The sequence below is a fragment of the Pteropus alecto genome, unplaced genomic scaffold (assembly GCF_000325575.1).
Source record: "Pteropus alecto unplaced genomic scaffold, ASM32557v1 scaffold7, whole genome shotgun sequence".
Classification (NCBI taxonomy): Eukaryota; Metazoa; Chordata; class Mammalia; order Chiroptera; family Pteropodidae; genus Pteropus; species Pteropus alecto.
In genome coordinates this window covers 21,593,567-21,614,896 of record NW_006494614.1, presented here as the reverse complement: position 1 = coordinate 21,614,896, position 21,330 = coordinate 21,593,567, and the positions used below count along the sequence as shown (strand labels likewise).

The 21,330-nt window shown below is 30.2% G+C and overlaps 1 protein-coding gene across 1 annotated transcript in view; it reads left to right on the top strand.

The window, feature by feature from the left end:
* RIMS1 (regulating synaptic membrane exocytosis 1) overlaps positions 1-21,330 on the top strand; it is a 416,356-nt gene that overhangs the window by 270,989 nt on the left and 124,037 nt on the right. Inside the window, 10 exon segments of the mRNA XM_025042852.1 lie at positions 1,158-1,257; positions 5,162-5,285; positions 9,281-9,327; positions 11,360-11,472; positions 13,414-13,544; positions 14,118-14,289; positions 14,418-14,571; positions 15,674-15,745; positions 20,180-20,336; positions 21,109-21,234. Coding sequence (XP_024898620.1) covers positions 1,158-1,257; positions 5,162-5,285; positions 9,281-9,327; positions 11,360-11,472; positions 13,414-13,544; positions 14,118-14,289; positions 14,418-14,571; positions 15,674-15,745; positions 20,180-20,336; positions 21,109-21,234 — 1,196 coding nt within the window.

Below are 21,330 nucleotides of genomic sequence, written 5' to 3'. Positions count from 1 at the left end.
TGTGTCTTTTAAAAATAATAATTGACTTCTAACAGATATAATTAAAACTAATAAATTATAAAAGATTATATTTTAGTGTAGGAAAGAATAGATATACATTTTGTTTTATTATGCATGCACATATGTATGTATGTTAAATCACATAGTTTTATTTGCTTTCAGAAACTTAGGGAAACATTCAAAAATGTGACTTCAAAATTACTTACCAAGAGGTTATATTACAACTGTGTGATAGTTTGACCTCTTCAAAATCATTGACTGCTAATCCAAGTGAATTTCTTTCCACTTAATGTATTTAATGGTATCACTTTATTATTACCATTATTTCTTTTGCTCCAAAATAATTCTGAATACCTCCAGTCATGGGCATGTCGATGAGAATTGTAGATCAACCTCAACCTTTGAGAATATCACTCCCACTTTTAAGTATACATATGTAGCTCCTGCATTGGAAAAAATAAACTTAGAAACTTTCAGATATATTTAATTTTAGTTACAATGGAAAAGCCAGATGAAAGTGTTAAATATTCTGTAATATAACTCAGACTTTAAGCATTAGATTGGAACACATTTATTTCAGATTAGGAGGTCATTCAGATGGTCAGTAGCAGAGCTGAACTTAGGCTCATACTCTTTAACCATGGTACATTGCTTTCCAAAAGTGGCCTGTTCTTGATTCGAATTCCTAGTCTTTATGTCTTAGACCTACATTCTAAAAATATACAAAAGAGATCAAGATCTGATGTGACAATGGGGCATTACCTACATATAGAAATATAATTCAAATGGTGGACATGGATTGAGAGGATAAAGAACAATGAACCCTAATGTAACCAGTGTCAAACACTTATTGCTTGATGGTAAGTTGGGAAGGTCTGACTCTTGTCTTCTAAAGGTATGCATTATTTATGGTGCCCTTGCATTGTTAGGTCAATATAAGTAATCAGTACATAAGCTTCCTTAGGATACGTGGTCATCTCAAATGTAATGAGATGTTTTCTTTTTAAAACAATACTGTCAATTCCTTTAATCAAAACTTTTCATCACTTCATTAATGTCCCTACAATAAGTACATCATACAAGACTGTATGATTAATTCCTAGTAAACTTATGTTTCAATATGAGTCTTGGGAACTTATAAATTTATAATTATTCAGGTTGTTGGTGGAAAAATGACTGACTTAGGACGCCTTGGTGCCTTCATCACCAAAGTAAAGAAGGGTAGCCTTGCAGATGTAGTTGGACACTTAAGAGCAGGTAAAGTTTCTTTTTTAACATTTAAACAATATGTACTCTATGCATGAGTTGGTAGTTTTCAATTTTAGGTAAGTTATATATAAGTCAAGTAAATAACTAATTTTAATGCACGAATAAAGATTTTTTTTTCCTAACATGGATACTTACCATTTGCAACTAGGTAACTATGCATCAGGAGAAACTTAGAGAGAGTAAGGGTAGGAATCCTTTTTATTTATATAAAAATAAATAGATGCAAAATGCTGAAGAATTACTCTTTTTTTGTAGATGATTTCATATTGTTGCTACAAAAATATAAACAATTTAGCCTTATGGGGAAAAAAAACACTGCTTAATACTTTAGTTAATATTTAAGCTATAACAATTACTAAAATTTTTTATAGTGGTCACAAAATACTTATTTAATAGTAGCAGTGTTTTTAATAAAATATAATCCCAATCACATTTCTTACACAGATTATATAATAAAATATTTTTGAATTTCACTGTGACATTATACTCATGCAAATGTGCTACTTTTTGGTATTTAAAGATTTATATTATGTTGCTTTGTAACCTTAATATGACATAATAAAATAATTAAATCTACCATATTCAGTAGCAACACTGTAAAATCTATTTTTGGCAAATTGTTTACTTTTCGTTTTAGTTAAAATCATAATATATTTTTACTGCTTAATTTAGAGTTTAGTAGAAATCTTAGAGTGTCTGCTTATGCATTTGCCAGACAATTATACACATATATAAAAAAAAGAGTAGGCGGAACTGTAAAATTAAGGATTAATAATGCACTGCACATAGAGAGCTATTCTTAGTTTTTATATCTTAAGATTGTAATTGTTGAGACCTTTAGAAAAATATTCTGTTAGACGTTTTTGTTGTAATTGATCATCAGAATATCAGTTCAAAATCATTTAAGTTTTTTTTTTTTGATAAGAACATGATATGCAGGTGTTGTATAGGGAGAAAATCCAAATAAGAGACTTTTCTTTATTTACTATACGTACAGCTTTGAAGATGTGCAGAGGTAGCAATGCACTATTTTTTCTTATCAGGAACTAGTTATGATTCAGTATCTAATGCAGTAAGGAGTGACTGTGTTAGTAAACTGAGTCTTTGTGTGTTTAATGACTCAAAGTCTTAGAAAGTATATCTCATTGACTACTCCAATGTAAGATAACTTTACAAAAATCTGAATTTGCAAATCAGATTATAAACATAATGCTTTTTGATTTTGTCTTTGTGCTTTAATAGACGATTACTTAAGAAATATCAGTGAAAGGTTTTTTTATATACTATATCACTTAATGATTATTTTTATCTAACACCCTTATGTGCTTAAAGCTTAAGAAACTAAAATGTTAAAAGCTCAATTTAAGTAAATATGAAACATTCTAGTATGCTTGTACTTTCACCTGAAGCATTTGATGTATTTGAAAAAAGTATTTTAATAAATTAGATCATATATTCTGCTTGACTTATATTTTAGGAACTATTTTTTCTTCTATTTGCATATAAAACTACAGTGCTATGTTTTTTATTAGCATGACCTTCGTTCAGCATTTGTGATTTGCTTTAATCTTGGCCATAGCTTTCTCCGCTGCAAATTCTCCTTAAGTCTATGCACTGTACCACTGCTTCTTATAATCATCAAAAATTCCAACTGGACAGTGACACTCTCCTTATTAAGACCCTTCAGTGTCTCCCAGTCATCATCTGCCCAAGACAAGCTCTGTACCTTAATCCTCTACTAACAATTCCAGCCACTTCTATTACTATTCACTTTACCCTCCAGCCCTGGTGGTCTACCTGTAGATCCCTGGAAAACTGTTTCAACTTACAAGGACCTGGTCAGTGCCTGTAGTCTACCTGGTTGTTTTTCTGCTCTTGTGCTCTGCCTGTTGAAGTCTTTTCCATCCTTCAAAACTCATCTAAAGTTGTCTTACTTCTAAAGAGTTGCCCAATATCTTACCTGGAGCAGTAACTAATAACTACCTCCCTGGCACTACCTGGCTCTGCTTCTGTTCCTCAGATGAATTCCTGTTATTGCATATAACATTTTATAAAAGATAATCATTTCTGTATTTCTTCCCCACAAAATTTAAGGACAGATAAAGTCTCTTTTTCATCTTTGTATCATAATCTACATCCCTACCTGAAGACATTATTCACATACAAGTAAATTTTGTTAAAGAGACCTCCTGGTTTAGGAGGCACTTTTTTTGTAAGTAAGTACACGTATTAAGTTAATTTGATATTAAAGTTATACTTCCAGGTTGTTGTCTATAAAGAGAAGAATTTTATAATTCAGAGCTTTTGCAAAATGTTGATTGCAACACATTAATGGGTAGTATAATTGGTTTTCATCCATCACCTTAAAAAAAGTGAAATAAGAACATAATAGAATAGAAAATATCAGGGTAAGTATTGTTTCAGAAAATATATTTGTGTACATACATATATACATGTATACAGTCACATGATGCAAACTTTCTTGGTCAGAAATATTTAAAAGACTCCTTATATATTTTAAATTTATGATTATTTTATTTCTTTTTTATAGTAAAATATATTTGTTGCCTGTTTGATAAACATTGCTAGGGAAGTTCTTAGGTCAAACTATTAGTAGTCATTTAACTATTGGTAATATCCATCGTTTATGTGTGCTTTTCAAATATATACTTTTTACTTTTGAATAAGCAAACATTTGGGGGAGAAAAAGTGACTTTAAAATAGTCCTATTAAAGCAAAATTTTGTTGTTAAAAAACTAGCTAAAAACTAAAATATTTTATATTTATGGTTAGTTGTAAAACGTATAGTGATGATATTGATTCATTAGTTCATCAAATATTTACTTAGCTACTAAAATGTTATAGACACTGAGAACAAGAAAATAAGCAGAAACAAAAAATTAAGATACTTCAAAATATCATCGAGGCTGGGATATTTCAGCTGAGCCTGCCATTGTGTATTGAAAGGTACTGGACAGAGAACCATTTGGGATCTAAAACTACACTAAATAGTTTTATGAAAAGAAATAATATTTCCCAAATGATCTATGGTGAAAACTCTAGTTAAAATAACAATAAGCTGTTAACTCATGTATTGTAACATTCTATTATTTACTCTCCTTGATTAATCAGAATATTTAATAAACTAATAAGTACTATTAATTTTTTATTAAAAATATTTTCTAATTTTATTTTAAGGCTCACAATATATATTATGTATAGAATGTGTATGTTATGAACATCTGGAAGTGGGTTAACTGTCATGCAACAGTTTTACATCTGCTTGCTTTGTAACTTTGCCATAGCTACCTGCGTTACCCTATGGGTATGACTTCAAGTCCTTTCATGCATTTTTATTCTGTTGTGCATCTGATGAAGACAATGAATCATGACTTATAATTGGAAAATTCATGCTAAAAAATGTCAGTTGCAATTTCTACCAAAATAAAGCAGGATTTATGCAGAGTTTAATAAGAATCTTTCACATTTAGAGGCGCCTACATTTATTATATGGAGGGCATGCTGCTAATTATTATTTTTTAATGTTTCCAAATAAGCTGTGCTAATTCCATCCCATAGCATGAGATTATTTTTATGTTATTTCTGGTATATTTCAAAAGATAAAGGTAGTTTTGTATTGTACTGTTTCCAGTGACCAGTAGTACTCATTGGGGAAAGAAAAAGGGAAAAAAAAAAAAAAGAAGAAGAAGAAAAAAGTGTTTAGAAGAATCATTTAGCTGACATTATATGGCAATCAATTTTCTTATGTGAGTGGAGCTTAGACAATTAAACTATTTGTATATGTTTTGCATTTCTTTGTAAACAAGAGAAAAGATAATAAAAATAAACAGAATATATAAGGTAAAAAAATACCCTTTTTTTTAAATTCAAGGGGATGAAGTTCTAGAATGGAATGGTAAACCCCTGCCGGGAGCTACAAATGAAGAAGTTTACAACATTATTTTAGAATCAAAATCAGAACCTCAAGTTGAAATTATTGTTTCAAGGCCTATTGGGTAAGGCTAAAAAAACTTACTTCTTAAGTTTAGTAAATTACATGTATTAGCAGGGTTTTAAAAAGAAGTTTATACATTCATACAGTACATGTTAACATGAATAGTTTTTTTCTTCAATTATGGGCATACATTTTAGATTTTCAAATTTTCTTAATTTTTTAAACCTGAATACTGAATTTTCTTCATTACATTTTAGAAGCTCCACAATTTAACTTGTAGTATCAAAAACTATTGATATGCATTTTCATAAATAAAATATAAAGTAAAAATATTTTCTTTTAATGGTAGAACTATTTATTTTTAGTAATTCTAATTTAATGAGTAGTATTTCCTTAAAAGGAGTCACTAACACACTCATCTTCTTGTGATATTCAAAATACTAATGATTTCACATGTCTACATGAACTTTTTATTTTTCTACTAAGAATAGAATATTTTTTTTATATTTTTAGCTGTCGGTGGTTCCAACTTTTATTTAAAAAATCAAGCAAGTGTGCAATATTTTAACATTATAATTGGTCAAAATAATTGATATATTTTTAAAACTTCCATTTTCTTCATAATTTAATTATCTACAGCCAATGGGATATTTTCTGTATCTGTGCGTAGAGTTCCCCATATTGTTAGCTTTTTTTGACAAACCCGCAAAGTCTATAATATTCATTTTGCGAGTCTATAATTTTTTACAAGGCATTTCGAACTGTCTGCTATAATTGGCTTAATGTTTGAACATATCCTTTGGAAATAATTTCCTTTTTCCCCCTATTCTCTAAAACACTGAACCGTTAATTAAAGATTTTTTTATCTTGAAAAATTATTAACCTTAAATTTTTGTTGTCCTCATGAATATATGTCAATGCAAAACATACAAGGAAATATAATTATTCTAATTCTCAAAAGACTGAAAATGTATGATCATATATTCCAAACAATATTAATATATACAAAACTAAAATAAAGGCAAATTTATAACCAGTTTTAAGTGGTGATTATTAAGAACAAACATTGAAGACACTTGCAAAAGTATTGTAAAGTCCCATGCACATTTTTTAAAAATAGCAACACTATATAATTTATGCTAGTTTTATATAACATGTGTTTTAGTGCTGAGGTATATATGAGGCTGGAAAAGAGGTAAGTAATTGGAAAGTGAATCAAAAGTATTAAAAATAAAATTTAAAATCAAGCATTGTGCACATTGCCAAATACTTTCAGATATGTAGTGGTTTAAAAGTAATCAGCTAAAATAATGTCATGATGACATTAAAAAACTAACAGACAGTTAAAGTGGACTGGAATAACATTTTTTATTACTTTTACTTTTCTATAGAAATAATTTAAAATGTAATAATCTGCATAGCCAAACCCTGAACCCTCATGTATTATGGAATTTAAAAGAATATGGAATGCAAGGATTATATTTAAATGAAAACGAAATCCGGCATCAATTTTCTAGCTAATGGAGGAATTATTAGAATCCTGGAAGAATAATTCTAGCTATATTTAATAACTGTGTTAACTGTAGTCTTGTAATTTAAAGCAGAAAGCAAATATTTATTCATAGGTCCATGACATAGGAATTCCAAGAATCGTTCCAAATATAACTTACATGCACATTGATCAACATGGTCTAGCCACTATGGAAAACAGTATGGAGATTCCTCAAAAAATTAAAAGTAGAACTACCATATGACTAGCATTTTCACTTCTGAAGAAATCCAAAACACTAATTTGAAAACATATATGTACCCCTATGTTTATTGCAGCATTATTTGCAATAGCCAAAATATTGAAGCAACCTAGGTGTCCATCAATAGATAAATAAAGAAGTAGTAGTATAGATACACAATGGAATATTACTCAGCCATAAAAAATAATGAAATCTTACCATTCGTGACAACATGAATGAACCTAGAGGATATTATGCTGAGTGAAATAAGTCAGAGAATGGCAAATACTGTATGATTTCACTTATATGTGGAATCTAAAAAACAAAATAAATAAACTGATAGATATAGAGAACAAATTGATGGTCACCAGATGGGAAGGAGATTGGGGGGATGGGTAAAAAAGGTGAAAGGGATTAAGAAGTACAAATTGCCAGTTATGAAAATAGTCATTGAGATGTATGCAAAGTGCAGCATAGGGAATATAGTCAATTATATTTTAATAACTGTATATGTATCTAATGGGTACTAGACCTACCAGGATAATCACTTCATAAAGTATATAAAAATCTAATCACTATGTTGTACGCCTGAAACTAATATATAATATTGTATGTCAAGTGTAATTAAAAAAATATTTTTAAAAAGCAGATGTAAAATGGTAAAGAAAAAAACACAACTGTGGTCTAAGAGACATCAGTCATCTAGAGGTATGACCATTTTTTGCTAGCGTACAATAGTCTTGATTTTTATGCTGATAATTGTTATAAGAACTATTCTGCTACCCCACTTGTGTGTGGAACTAATTAAGAAGGCTTGCGTAAACATAGTTGAAAATTTATGCTTGAAAATATTACTGAAGGAATTAACAAATTCCATACATCAGTTAAAAATTTTTTTACAACTTTTTCACAATTTTTTCACAAACACTAAAATCCAGAGCTTGTACCTTGTTTTGGAAATCCAAACTCAAACTGTTATAATTGACTTTGAGGTTGATTTTCAAAGAAGTTGTACTACTTAAAAAATTGTTTCTGGATTTTTAAAGATTTACTTTTACTTGCCTCTAAATTTAGAAGAAGGTAGCAGAAGATAAATAGGTGGTCTTGTATTTTAGGTATTGCAAATTATTCTCTTAATTATTATACAAAATATTTATACACATTATTATACAAAAATATATAATAACATGTATTTATAAAATAAATAATGCAGGATGGATTGTCATTTGTAAGAAGTGTAAATTGTAGGTGGTTATGAGAATTACTTTGCACAAAAATTGTGAAAATGAGAGACAGGAAAATAATCAAACAGAAAAGTTGTTTCTGTTCCCCCCAAAAGTGCAAAAAAATCAAATTGAGGTTAAATAACAAGGTAAGTGGTTAGAAATTCTTAAATAATATTCTAATAATTCAGTTGGTACTAGGTTACTCCAGTCTGCTCTAATGTCATGTTAATACTTAGAATATTGTTAATCTCCTTAAGTTAATACTAAATATCTTTGGAAAACCAGAGGTAAAGCAGTTCTGTATAGCACAATTCTTAAACCAAGCGGGTTCAGGGTTCCTGAGGTCACAGTGGATAATGGATTAAGCTGAGGTTATATTAAATATTCATTCAGAGTAATTTGTGAGTGTGACAGGAACGGGTGTTCTCACAAGTCACTTTCTAATCATACAGTAAATGACCATATATTTAGCTAACTTCAGTATAGAGATATGAATCTCTATATAGGGTTATATATGTGTATATAAATTATATATTCACATATATAAAGTAGTTTGGCTTTTTTGTTGCAGGCTTGTGCCATTTTAATTTTTAAAAGCAATTCATCTCTTTTATTTTATTAACTTTGCCCATGATGTTCACCATATTATTTTATTCTCAAGAGAGTTTCCATCCCTTTCATTCAGTAAACTCTTTCAGATGTGTTTGTAAAGCATATTACCAATTTGTAAAATATGTGTCATTTTGATTTTCTAGAATTGAAGTAAAATATTACCTTTAACATTTTTTATTTCCAAAACCTGCTGTTTTGGTAGTAAAAATATTGTGGTAATTTTAGCCACAATATTAGTCTGATTGTTGTCATATTAAAGTGTTTTGCTATTAAATATATGAAAACTTATTTTTACTGCAGTTTTTATTTTTGTGTGGTGTTTGACATTCATGCACATTAGTAATTGCCTGAATAGTAACTCCTGTCCATTTCCACACCTGTAAAGACCCAAACGGATTTTTCACACCATCAAAGTAAAATGTGGCTGTGGTGGCCTCAGGCGGGGTAGTTTAGCTAATGGAATTTTCACCATACCCTGTTTCTTTTAGTGACATTCCACGGATTCCTGAGAGCTCCCATCCTCCTCTGGAGTCCAGTGAGTATATAAGATTTTCTCATTGGTATGATATATATGGAATGAAACTGAAGAATAAATATTTTCCATTTTCTTTACTTATTTGATATAAATCAATTGGTGTTACTATACTAAAGTTATCGCCAGTGATAGTAGAAATTGGCAACCATGACAATCATTGGAAACTCATCAAGAAATTCTACTTTAAGATTTTTCCTTTTCCACTTTTGTGTGTGTGTGTGTGTGTATGTGGCTATACAAAAATCTTTCCTGTCAATACCCTTCTGCATCATAACAGTTAGGGCTCTCCCAGAGCTCAATTATTCTACTAGTAATAGTTCTATTTGCTGTACATTAAAATTTATTGTGGTACTGGATTATTTGGTTTGATTGACAATTAGCTCATTCTCATGAACAGTCTAATGAAGGAAGCAGTCACACTAACAAATAATTTGAATACAGTCCAGCAATGTCTGATATGATCATGGAAGTGAGTGAGTAGAGTAGAGATAAAGTCTAGTAGATATAAGTTAGGTCAAGAACAGTGAGGCTAGAGTGTTGAATCATGTACATGGACATTAAAGAACTCCAGATGAGAGAAGATGACAGTGTGTGCAATAAAGTATGGACACGTAATGAAGTTTTCAATGAGAATGTGTCAGTGATATTTACTTTGCCATTAAATTAGTAATACTTGGGTTTGAGCACCGAATTTAATACTTTGCATTAAATTAGTAATACTTGGGTTTGAGCACCAAGTATTATTATGTAACCCAGCTTACAGAAATATAAAACACATGATTTAAGAGGTAAACAAGTGATAGTGGTTATAAAGAGGTAGAAAATATATGGGCGGGGTAAACAAGGAACCAGAGATTAGGTTATTATATCGAATGCATACCATCATGTTGTACATACCTGCTACAGAGGAGCCCAGGTTTGGTTCTGAGCTTTCTGATAACCAATAGACAGAGGGAAATGGAACCAATTGCATAATTTATAGTGTCGATACTATTTAAGAATAAACTGCTATAATATTAAAAACAAACTGATTATTAGAAATAACAGAGTACTGAGACTCAACAGCCTACTTGTACTAAGATCAAAGAAAAAATTGATCCTAAGGATACTTGATAGAAGAGGCATAGGAACAAAGAATTGTATAGCACTGTTTCTTATAGATAAAAGTCTTTGGAGGGCACAGAATGATGCTATATGGCTTAATTTAAACTTAATTTACATGTATAGAAAAAAGTGTGTGGATAACATATCCTCCATAAATAGTTTTGACAATAAAGCTGTTTTGAGTGGCTGTGGGTTCAAGGTTCTACTTGCTGGGGTAATAGCATTATGCAGACATTCTATACTACTGATTGTGTCAGGTTATACTTTAACTGTGATCTGGAAAGAGAGAATTTTCATTTGAAAAAGGCGGGAGAAGAGCCTCACTGAGTGTCTGAGTGGAGAGCCAGTCTCTTCCACATAAAGGAGAAGCAAGTCACTTGTGGTGAATCACTAGAGACAGCTTTCTCAGACATTCAAGAGATTCACTTGTAAGATCTAAACTTAGATAGATGGTAAATCTTATTTTAAAATAGTGATGAATTCCAAGTTTAGATATACTCGTAAGTTATGTTATATATGCATTCATTTTAATTTCAATAAAGATAGTTCATAAGAGATGATCCTTTAGCCAATATAATTAATATAACTGGTACCATCTTATCACTAAAATTGTGGAGCTTCTCACCTATATGTGAGGTTATGCAAGGGCCTAAACTCCAGAAATGTAGAAAATCAATACTTACAAATTGAAGCAAAAAAATACAATGCATTTTAAATACCTTTCAAGTAGGAGATTAATCAAAGAAGAAAACATAAGCTTCTATTGCTCTCCAGTTAAAAGTAGGTTCTGCTGTTATTGATGATATTTAATTATGGTTTTATACAAATAACAGATGAATTTAACATTTTATAAAAAAAATATATATATTTCCCACACATATGTTACAAATGTTAGAAAAATTACCTGAATTTGTTTTTCTTCTTTTAGGTTCAAGTTCCTTTGAATCTCAAAAGATGGAAAGGCCTTCCATTTCTGTTATTTCTCCAACAAGTCCTGGAGCTCTAAAAGATGCCCCACAAGTCTTACCAGGACAACTTTCTGTATGTATTTTTTGTACATGTTAAAAACCATTAGTATTTACTCACTGTTCTGAGCCTATCTTTAAAAAGTATGGCTTTTTTTGAGGCTTATGATTATTCATAGTCATTTAACACCATAATCTACTTTATCAATTTTTCGTGTCTTTACTAGATTATTCCTTTGTTCATGTATTTATTTAGAAATATTTATTGAGCGGCTACAATGTACCAGTTGTTCTGAACGTTAAATGATAAATGATAACACAAGTAAATAAGATATTTATTATATTCTGTGTGTTATATAAAAGTTTCTGAGGTAAGTTGTTGGTTAGACATAATAAATTTAGAAAGTCATATTCTATTTACTCAACAACTTTATGAGCCTGGAACTTGAAATATTTAAATTTAGACTATTTAAATTTAATATTTAGCATTAATATTTAATCATTAAATATTTAATATTTAATAAAATTTATTATTAAATTAAAAGTTAATCCTCTTAACTTCTTAAGACTTTTGGTGAAACTCTTCATGCCGATATCACTCTGAAAAAGCTAGTTTTCTTCACTGTTGCCTTACCTATGATCTGGGAATACTGGAGGAAAGGAACTATGGCTATTATGAAAAGCCACATCTATGTAGATGATGGTAGAATACTGGACATTTGTATAACTAACTAAGGGATAATCTTGCTTCCAATTATTCTATAAATACTAGTTGATCTTTTGCTTTGTTAATAAGTAGATTTCTATGATCTCTTTTTGCTGCTCTTTTCTTGGTTTTAATTAAACAAAGACGATAACCCTAAACTTGCTGTTATTTTTAAAACCTTTCTTGGTTTTAACATCTGTTTTTAGTAGATTGAATATCTTTGTAGAGTCTTTTGTGTTTATCTGCCCTGCTATCTTTTTTTTCCATTGTGTGTATTTTAAGAAGGATAAAAAGCCATTTTGGTTTTATGAAAACACATCTGTTGGATTAATTGGGAACTGAGAAATGGATTCCTACAGATCTAGGTTTGAATCCTTAATTTGTTCCTTCCTGTGAAAGACCACTCCCATGGTAAATTAGCTTATGCGCTCATAATGAGTCTTAAATGTTCTGATGTATGTCCATTAAGCATCTTATGCTCATAGTTCTTATTTAACCATGAAACCAAAACCGACTTCTAAATTTTAAAAATATTAAAGTTAACATTATTCTCTGCCGACACAAAAACTGTATTGACTCCTAAAGTTCTACTTCTTGGGAGTCTAACAATAGTTTTTCAGTGTGTCATTTTCTCTTTTTTTTCCTTTTATACTCAAACTGTCATGAAATCTTTGTAGAAAATATTATTTTATTTAGCCTTCACTTAGTTTGAAGGCATCATTTGTGTATTGCACCTTCCTTGGTTCTTTTCCCCTTTTCTCATGAAAATTAACCCATAGTAGGTTAATTATAAAAATTAAATGTGAAAAAACAGGAAATAGCAGTACCTGGTGTAAAATAGGTCCACAGTAAGTGTGTTTTCTGATCTCTTCCAAATCACTTATATATACTGTTCCTGACATCAAATCTCATTTATTTCACCTACATGTGATGCTGCAAAACACATTTAGCCACACTGTAATCATTAAACACTTATAATCTCCAAATACTGCATTTATCATTTAAAAATGATAATATCCCCCCCACTTCTCTTCTTTTTTAGTAAAATTTTTATCATTAGTTTATTTTTATAACGTGATATAAGAGGATAAAATATTGCAGGCCTATCAGTTATAAGTCATGTTTAAAATGCATGAAAAGTCCAGTTCTAAATGGTTATACTTTCAAATTGGTATTCTTTTCAGAAATAATATTATCTATAATTCAGTTGTATTGAAATTTTTTTCTTTCTTCAAAAATAATTTGAGTGTTTTTGGGGTAAAATTACACCTCGTTATTTTTACAAATAATTCCTTTCTTCATTGCTCTTAGGTGAAACTATGGTACGATAAAGTGGGACACCAGCTGATTGTAAATGTTCTGCAAGCAACAGATCTGCCTTCTAGAGTGGATGGGCGTCCCAGGAACCCCTATGTAAAAATGTATTTTCTTCCAGATCGAAGGTAGTGGATAATTTTAGAAAAAATACGCAAAAATCATTACTAATATAAAAAGTGGAATTTCCTCCCCTGGGATATAGTTTTACTTATTTTGTAAAACTTTATTGAGGCAAAATTGATATACCAAAAATTATACATGTTTAATGTAAACATTTTGATGAGTGTGGACATATGTATAAACCTATGATATAGTTTTAAAATATACTAGAGAATTCTCTGTGGGAGAATAAACTACATTATATTTCTGGGAAAAAAACTCTCAAACCTTGTATTTTTTTAAAAATAATCTGGCCAAGTGCTAAAATCTTTATTACCTTAATTATATACCTATTAGTCTTTGATAGCTATACATTATTTAGAATATACCTTTGTATATGTGCACCTATAATTAACTAATGCTTACATTGTAGTTAAAATTAGAATAGTATTAAACTCTACAGTCTTTTAGACTTTTATATTAAAAGATATGAATTTAAAATAGTAAAACTTCCAATAGCAATATTACGTGTAACTACAGTAGAGGGCAGCATATACTTGTTTTTGCTTTTTCATTTACAAAACATACTTATTTTTCAGTGATAAAAGTAAAAGGAGGACCAAAACAGTAAAGAAAGTACTAGAACCAAAATGGAATCAGACTTTTGTCTATTCACATGTACATCGTAGAGATTTTAGAGAACGAATGTTAGAAATAACTGTGTGGGATCAACCAAGAGTACAAGAAGAAGAAAGTGAATTTCTTGGAGAGGTGATGTATATTGTAAAGATTTGGGTCAAATGCTTATTGAAATTTTGGGGATATGGATTAATTATGACTTATTTTTACATTATGTTTTGGTAAATATGCTTGATTTAATTTGAGAACTGCCCTTTCAGATCCTAATAGAATTGGAGACAGCACTTTTAGATGATGAACCACATTGGTATAAACTTCAGACACATGATGAATCTTCACTACCTCTGCCTCAGCCATCACCTTTCATGCCAAGGCGACACATTCATGGAGAAAGCTCTAGCAAAAAACTACAAAGTAGGTTAAAGGTCCTTTTAGTTACCAGAATTATGTTGTAGTGATCTAGGGAGAGATTAACATTTAAAATATTTTTTAAATGTTTATTGGAGATCAAAATATTAGAAAATTATCCAATTATGTAAAGATACCTGGCAAATCTATTTTCCACATCTCCCAATGAAAGTAGTATATATAGAGAAGAGTACAGTAATTCCGGAGCATGAAAGTTTAGAAATGCTGAAATGTAATTCTTTGCTCAGTACTAAATCAGTTGTCGATTGGTGAACTGGTAGAGTAATTTCTGTCATTATTGATGGTTTGCTACTTACATGTAGCAACATCTTAATAACTTTATAGTTCCTGGGTATTTTTAGTATTAGTAGTCATAATTTTTTTTTTAAAAGTGTTGTGAAATATGTTTGTTGTTATTTGTCTGGTGATTGAGACAAACAGTATTTTCTGTACAAATTCATTAAATTTTGATTTTTGACTAAATCTCTAATTGAATAAGTGAAGCTTAGAAGCTTCCCTTTGGTAATCTAGAACCAAATTGTTTTCTTTATATAATTAAATATTTTATGGTAGTGCTCTCTGATCAAGCATTTCCTCATAATTAATGTTTAATGCAGTATAATGGCTAATTTTGAAGGCTGAACATAAATGTTTTATAAAGGGCCTTGGTGTCCTTACAATAATATGAGCTCAGTAGAGCTCTAGCCAAGAAAGTCTCTTTGAACCTTTCCACTCAGCCCCGATCCTTGCTGAACTGCAGAGAAGGGCACTTAACTGGGTAGAAAACAGTGTATACACTTTGCTATAGGCATTTAGTATAATGCTTGAATTAAAGAATAATTTAAAAAGTCAAAATCTTATTCTATGAAGTCTCCTTCCTTCGATATGTCTTCCTTTATTTTAAGTAAGAAATACTGAGAAAATGTTATCTTTGGAGAACAAACATTACTTTAAAAAATCTGATCATTATTTACTTTGTATGATTCTTGTTCAAAAGTATTTAGAAGTAATGTAATCAGCTTGATTTTTTAAAAACTGTGACCATGTCCTTTACATTTCATAAACCAGAGAGACACAAAACTATCTGTTTTGCCTTACTGTTGTGCAGGATCTCAGCGAATCAGTGATAGTGACATCTCAGATTATGAGGTTGATGATGGTATTGGAGTAGTTCCTCCAGGTGCGTGGGTGAAGAGCATGGCCCTGCTTCACTATGTTTCTATGCTTGTTTTTACTGTCAGTTTCTAGACTTCTCTGGGATACTGAATTGGAGGTATAGCATAGTGAAAGTATTTTATTATTCCATGGTGACTTGTCTTCCAAATTACTAAGAAAGTTTAAAATTGACTAGCGACTATTCATTAACATCCCTACTTATTTAATTACTCAGATACTTCTTTAGAATCATGACTAGCTAGGTTAAAATCATTATTTCACAATGCTATGAGCATAAGTGAAGATATGAATTTCATTTTGAAAAGATATTTTGAATTTTCTTAAATAAAAATTCTATGTTTTATATTGTACGTCTATGATTTTCCTTCCTCTGTTTCTGAAAATAATGTAGCCTTCCATGGAATATACTGAGAAAGGTGCATGGCAGGGTTTAAAATTGCATGTGGCATGGCTTAAATTTCAGTGCTTTTGTGATGCGTTTACTGCTGATTATAACTAGAATGTGTATTGTATGTTTCAAAAAAAAGGAAATGCTTTAGAAAGATTCAGTATTCATTTTAAGTCAACATCTTTTTTGCATTGTATAAGTTAGTAAAATTTTTGTGACATTGTGGAGTTCAAATCTGTTTCTCATCTGACTCTTTTGTCAGAAAATGAGTAAAACCAGATAGTAAAAGCTTATTTTTTTGTCACTAATCTTGTACTATTTCCTTGATTTACTAGTAAAAAGTAAAGAAATATCGAATAAGAAGTAATTAAAGAAAAAATAATGAGACACATCGATATGAATTATTAAAGGCATTTCTTTAGGACAATGTTGACATATATGTCCTCTTAATTTATATAATTTCTCAAAGGGGATGCACTCAATTTGAGGGCAATGACTTCGGCCAAGTCAGTAGACAGATTCCACACTAGTGACTAAGTTCATAATTTGGAGAGACACATACAACTTCATTAAAACAAGGAGAAAATTATAGAGAGTTCTCTAAAATTAGGTTTCATTTGCTTCCATAATTCAAAGAAAATATAGTATTTAATCACTGTATTAAAGTAGAAAATATTTCTAAAAACAATAAACTTGGAGGTGCGCACATCTACATACTTATATATTACTCTTGGATATTAGATCATCAGTGAGAGTTTTAAATAATCATGGATAATAGTGGATAACATTTCATATTTTGTTCTTTGTTTTTATTTCTAAAAGGATTATAATAATTAGACACATTCTTCAAAGAAATTTTAACACAAAATTGAATAGAATATTGTTTTTTAATAAAATTGAAAGGAGGAAAGTGCTTGTATATTAAACATTTGCATATTTAAATAGGAATCAAATAGATGATTCCTGATAGAAAAGTCATCAAACCTTTTTAACAAGAATTTTGGCTGTATATCAGCCTTAGTGTTATTGTTCCCAACTTACCTAAATAGAATTTATTTCTGTGAGTGGTTCTCATATTTTATTCACCTAAAATTTCATATTTTTTAAGGTGAGGCAGGGTAGTGGAGGGATGAATGAATATAAATGGCTAATTCAATAAATACTAAAATGGTGAGTATCTTCTCTTTACCCTGGGAGATCACATGGACAGCAGCCAAAATAGGAGTTATAGGACCCACTACAGATGGAATTAGTGCTTGGACACTACCAGAGAACACTGAATTTGAAATATATTTATATTCCACTGACATATACTATAGCATGGGGTTTGCAAATACATATAACCTCTTTTATCAAGTAGAAGCAGTATCTAAATTATCATTTCAAATATTCATTTTCATTTAGCATTTAATATGTAATGAGGCAAACTTTTATTAGAGTATAATAAATAAATTATATAACCAATACTTAATATTTTATGTTTCAGAGGTCTCTTCATAAATTAATAAAAGTGATAATGCAATTTATTTAATTTTTCAGGTATATTCTTCATTGATCTAAAATGGGTATATGGCAGCTTCTAAAAATATATATGTATGGCAAATATAATGTAGCAAGCCGCTCAGTATTATATAATACATTTTAAATAAAGAGGAAAGATGAGCATTGGTGAAATAAAGGCAAGAATCTAAAATAAAGTGAGGGGATAAGTTAACAAGTGCACTGATACGTTCTTATATGCCTTTAGAGGTTGATTACAGATTTGCTTCTACATTTCCTAGCATCCACTATGAAGTGACATTTATTAGGCGTAGATGCCAGTTCTACATATGTTTAATGCAGTCAGTGAAGTTTCTGGTTTTATGTTTTTTGAAGAAGTTAAAAAACTTGTTTTAAAACCTCAATTTTCTACCACAGCCATACCATAAACTTTCTAATGCCTTGGTTTTTCTTAGCACCATAAAATTCCATGTTCTTGCTTGATGTATTTCCTACCTTTCTCCAATTAGGGAAGGAATCTAAGGTTCTGAAAGCAGTTGAGACCTCCAGAACTACATTTTATAAACTTTATAGTTACCATAACCTCATTGTTATTTAAAATAAGTAAATTGAACTGCTTAATGAGGATATAAATAACCGCATACAGAAGGCCCTCATCTGAGGAAAGGCATCTGACAGTCTCAGCTCTTCACATCACTACTGCAAATTCAGAAAATGGAAGAACACCCTCTAACTTCTAACTCTGAGCCAATTGAAGCATTGAAATAAGCATAAAATAGCAGTTCTCTCTTACCTTTTTTCTGAATATAGGGTACATGTTAACAACAGTAAATTAAACATAATTTGAAGAAAATAAATTATTTTGTACAAAGCAAAGAACTATGAATGAATATTAGGATAGGATAAAAAAGACATTAATTCCTACATAAATACAAAGAACCCAAGAAAAAAATTATTATACCTTTTTAACAGCAAGAGGCCTAAATTCTCTAAAAGTTATTTTATAATAATTAATTATACCAAATTTGAAAGTTTTATTTTTGTACCTTGAATAGTCATTGAAATCTTGATACGGTGCTCCCAACTCAGTACTGACCTTCCACAGTTATTGTGTAATTGATGCCAATTGTTATCAAATGACACCAAATGTTAATTTAAAATGTTTAAGTAATTCAGACTTAGATTAAATATCTTTAAAAACAGCCATATTTATAATGAGCTGTGAAATAAATTTACTACACAAATTTAATTGGTCTCTTTCTAGACTTAATATTACAAATTATACATCTGAACAACAAAGAAACTTCTACATGAAACTCAAAATATTAGCCCAATTGCTGTTACTTTTGTTATAAAATGAAAATATACAAAATTATATTATTTATGGTTATATTACATGGTCATTATACTGATAATTTTAGAGTGACAAGTGGTTAAGCTTCTTTGGTCTCAGTATTGTTAAATTATACTTTATGAAATGTTTAAATGCCTTTCTTCTATGTTAAGCTTAGTCAAAAGATCATACAATCACGAATAATGAACTGTTGGATAATTTTAGTCTGTCTTCGATATGATGATGTTTTGTGGCATATTTTGAAAATGATGTGAGAATTAGCAAGTAAATAAATGAACAACAGTGTAAGCTGCCAAGTTAAATTTAATATTTTCCCGATTCATGGACATTTATATGTGTGTAAATATAAGTATTTTTCTTTTGGCCACATGGTTTTTTATTTTTCTTTCAATAATTGCACACAATGACCCTGTGAAAAAATTTAATCAGAGCTGATATAAACCTTTTTGCTTCAGGGGAGATTTACTTCTATAATTTATTTTTAATTGAAATTATGTTAACTATATTAACTTAATTATGTTACTACTAACACATTTGTGGAATAGTTTCAGATATCTGGGATAGATTTGACAATTGTTTTTTTAGGAAAGTTAATTTTCTTTGCATTATTGCCATACACTGTTCATTTGAAATTTGCAGTATTGTCTAAAGTTTGCAAAATTCATGATGAGTATTTGTAATAGTGAAGATCTGCTACTCTTCTTTGTTAATTAAAATTAGAATATTTTCATTTTCTTATTTGCAAAACCATCTGAATTCAACTAAAATAATTTATCCTTTAGAAGAAAAATCCAAATACCATTTAAAGAGACACCAAATTTCTAAGCATTTACTTGTACATTAACTTTCGTTCACTGTCAGGTGCTTGGTTTGTATTGCTAAGAAATCACTAACTCATTTGTTCTTTAAATTAAAATAGTATCCCAACTCATTATAATGTCTGAGGCATCAACTATTATAGTAATATTCAGTATCTTCTTGGTTCTTTTGAGCTAAACTGTAACCTGTTCTTTTGCATGTATATATTACACTCTGTGTACATATACGTAATAGTTTTTAAGATAAAGCTAATAGTATTGATTGCATGGCATTTATCTTAATAGGTCAGTGGCTGCTTTAGATATAATTTGATATCTCCACATTAACATTTACATTATAGAAGAATATTGATTACTTTTTGTGTGTACTCTTGCCAGTAGGTTATAGGTCTAGTGCTAGAGAAAGTAAATCTACAACATTAACTGTGCCAGAACAGCAAAGAACAACGCATCACCGCTCACGTTCAGTATCTCCTCATCGCGGCGATGATCAGGGAAGGCCGCGTTCACGTTTACCAAATGTGCCATTACAGAGGTAGGCTTTAAAATGGGCTTAGTGTCCCTGACAGTACCTTTTAGTTGTTGTTGTTATAATACAATGGAAACTGCCACGGGCTTCTAACTGAAATGAAATGATGGTTTGGTCAATCAAGTTTTTTTTTTAGAATCATTTGTAGGCAAAAATGCCTGTTTATTCATTATCTTATATTCTATTTTTTAATCTCAACATTCTGTTCTGTACAATATTCTGTTCATTAATCTCAAGAAATTTCCCAGGGAGTGAAAGAAGTTTATGTCCCAAGCACAGTTTTTGAATAAGTGCCTTGTGTTCTGTTTGCTAGTTTTCTCTCCTTTTGGGGGAAATTGTATGGTGGTGGCTTAGACCTGTGGAGACAAGTGGCAAAGAAGATGAGATTAAGCAGCAGAATGTATTTTTAGGAAATTTAAGATTGTCTCTTCGAAGTACTTTAAATGCTTGGGAAAGTATGTAATACATAAGTATAGTGTAGTGTTCTATTTCATCTTACCCAGAAATACACGTCTGAAATTTTAATTAAATATGCAAGTAAAAATTGTGGTCCTTGTTTGATAGAGGTACAAAAGAAGGTTGGAAAAAAGCAGCAGAGGTAGAGCACTCAGAGAGAATAAATACCTATAACTCATTGATAAAATGGCTATTTGGTTATGATGCCAACACTTTTCAAGCTATTCAGCTATTTGCCAGTACTGTCAATTCTTTCCCATTAGTCTGGGAAATTTGGGAAGATGATACAATTTGACACATATGAATTTTTTAATCATTTTAGGAGTTTAGATGAAATTCATCCAACAAGAAGGTCACGTTCTCCAACCAGACACCATGATGCCTCCCGAAGTCCAGCTGATCACAGATCCAGAGAGGTGGATAGTCAGTATTTATCTGAACAAGACAGGTATTTATTCAAATCATGATCTTGACATTATAAAATTTTTCTTTGCTCTGTTTTAATATATGATAGATATCTCGACATAGTACATTAGAGAAAAAA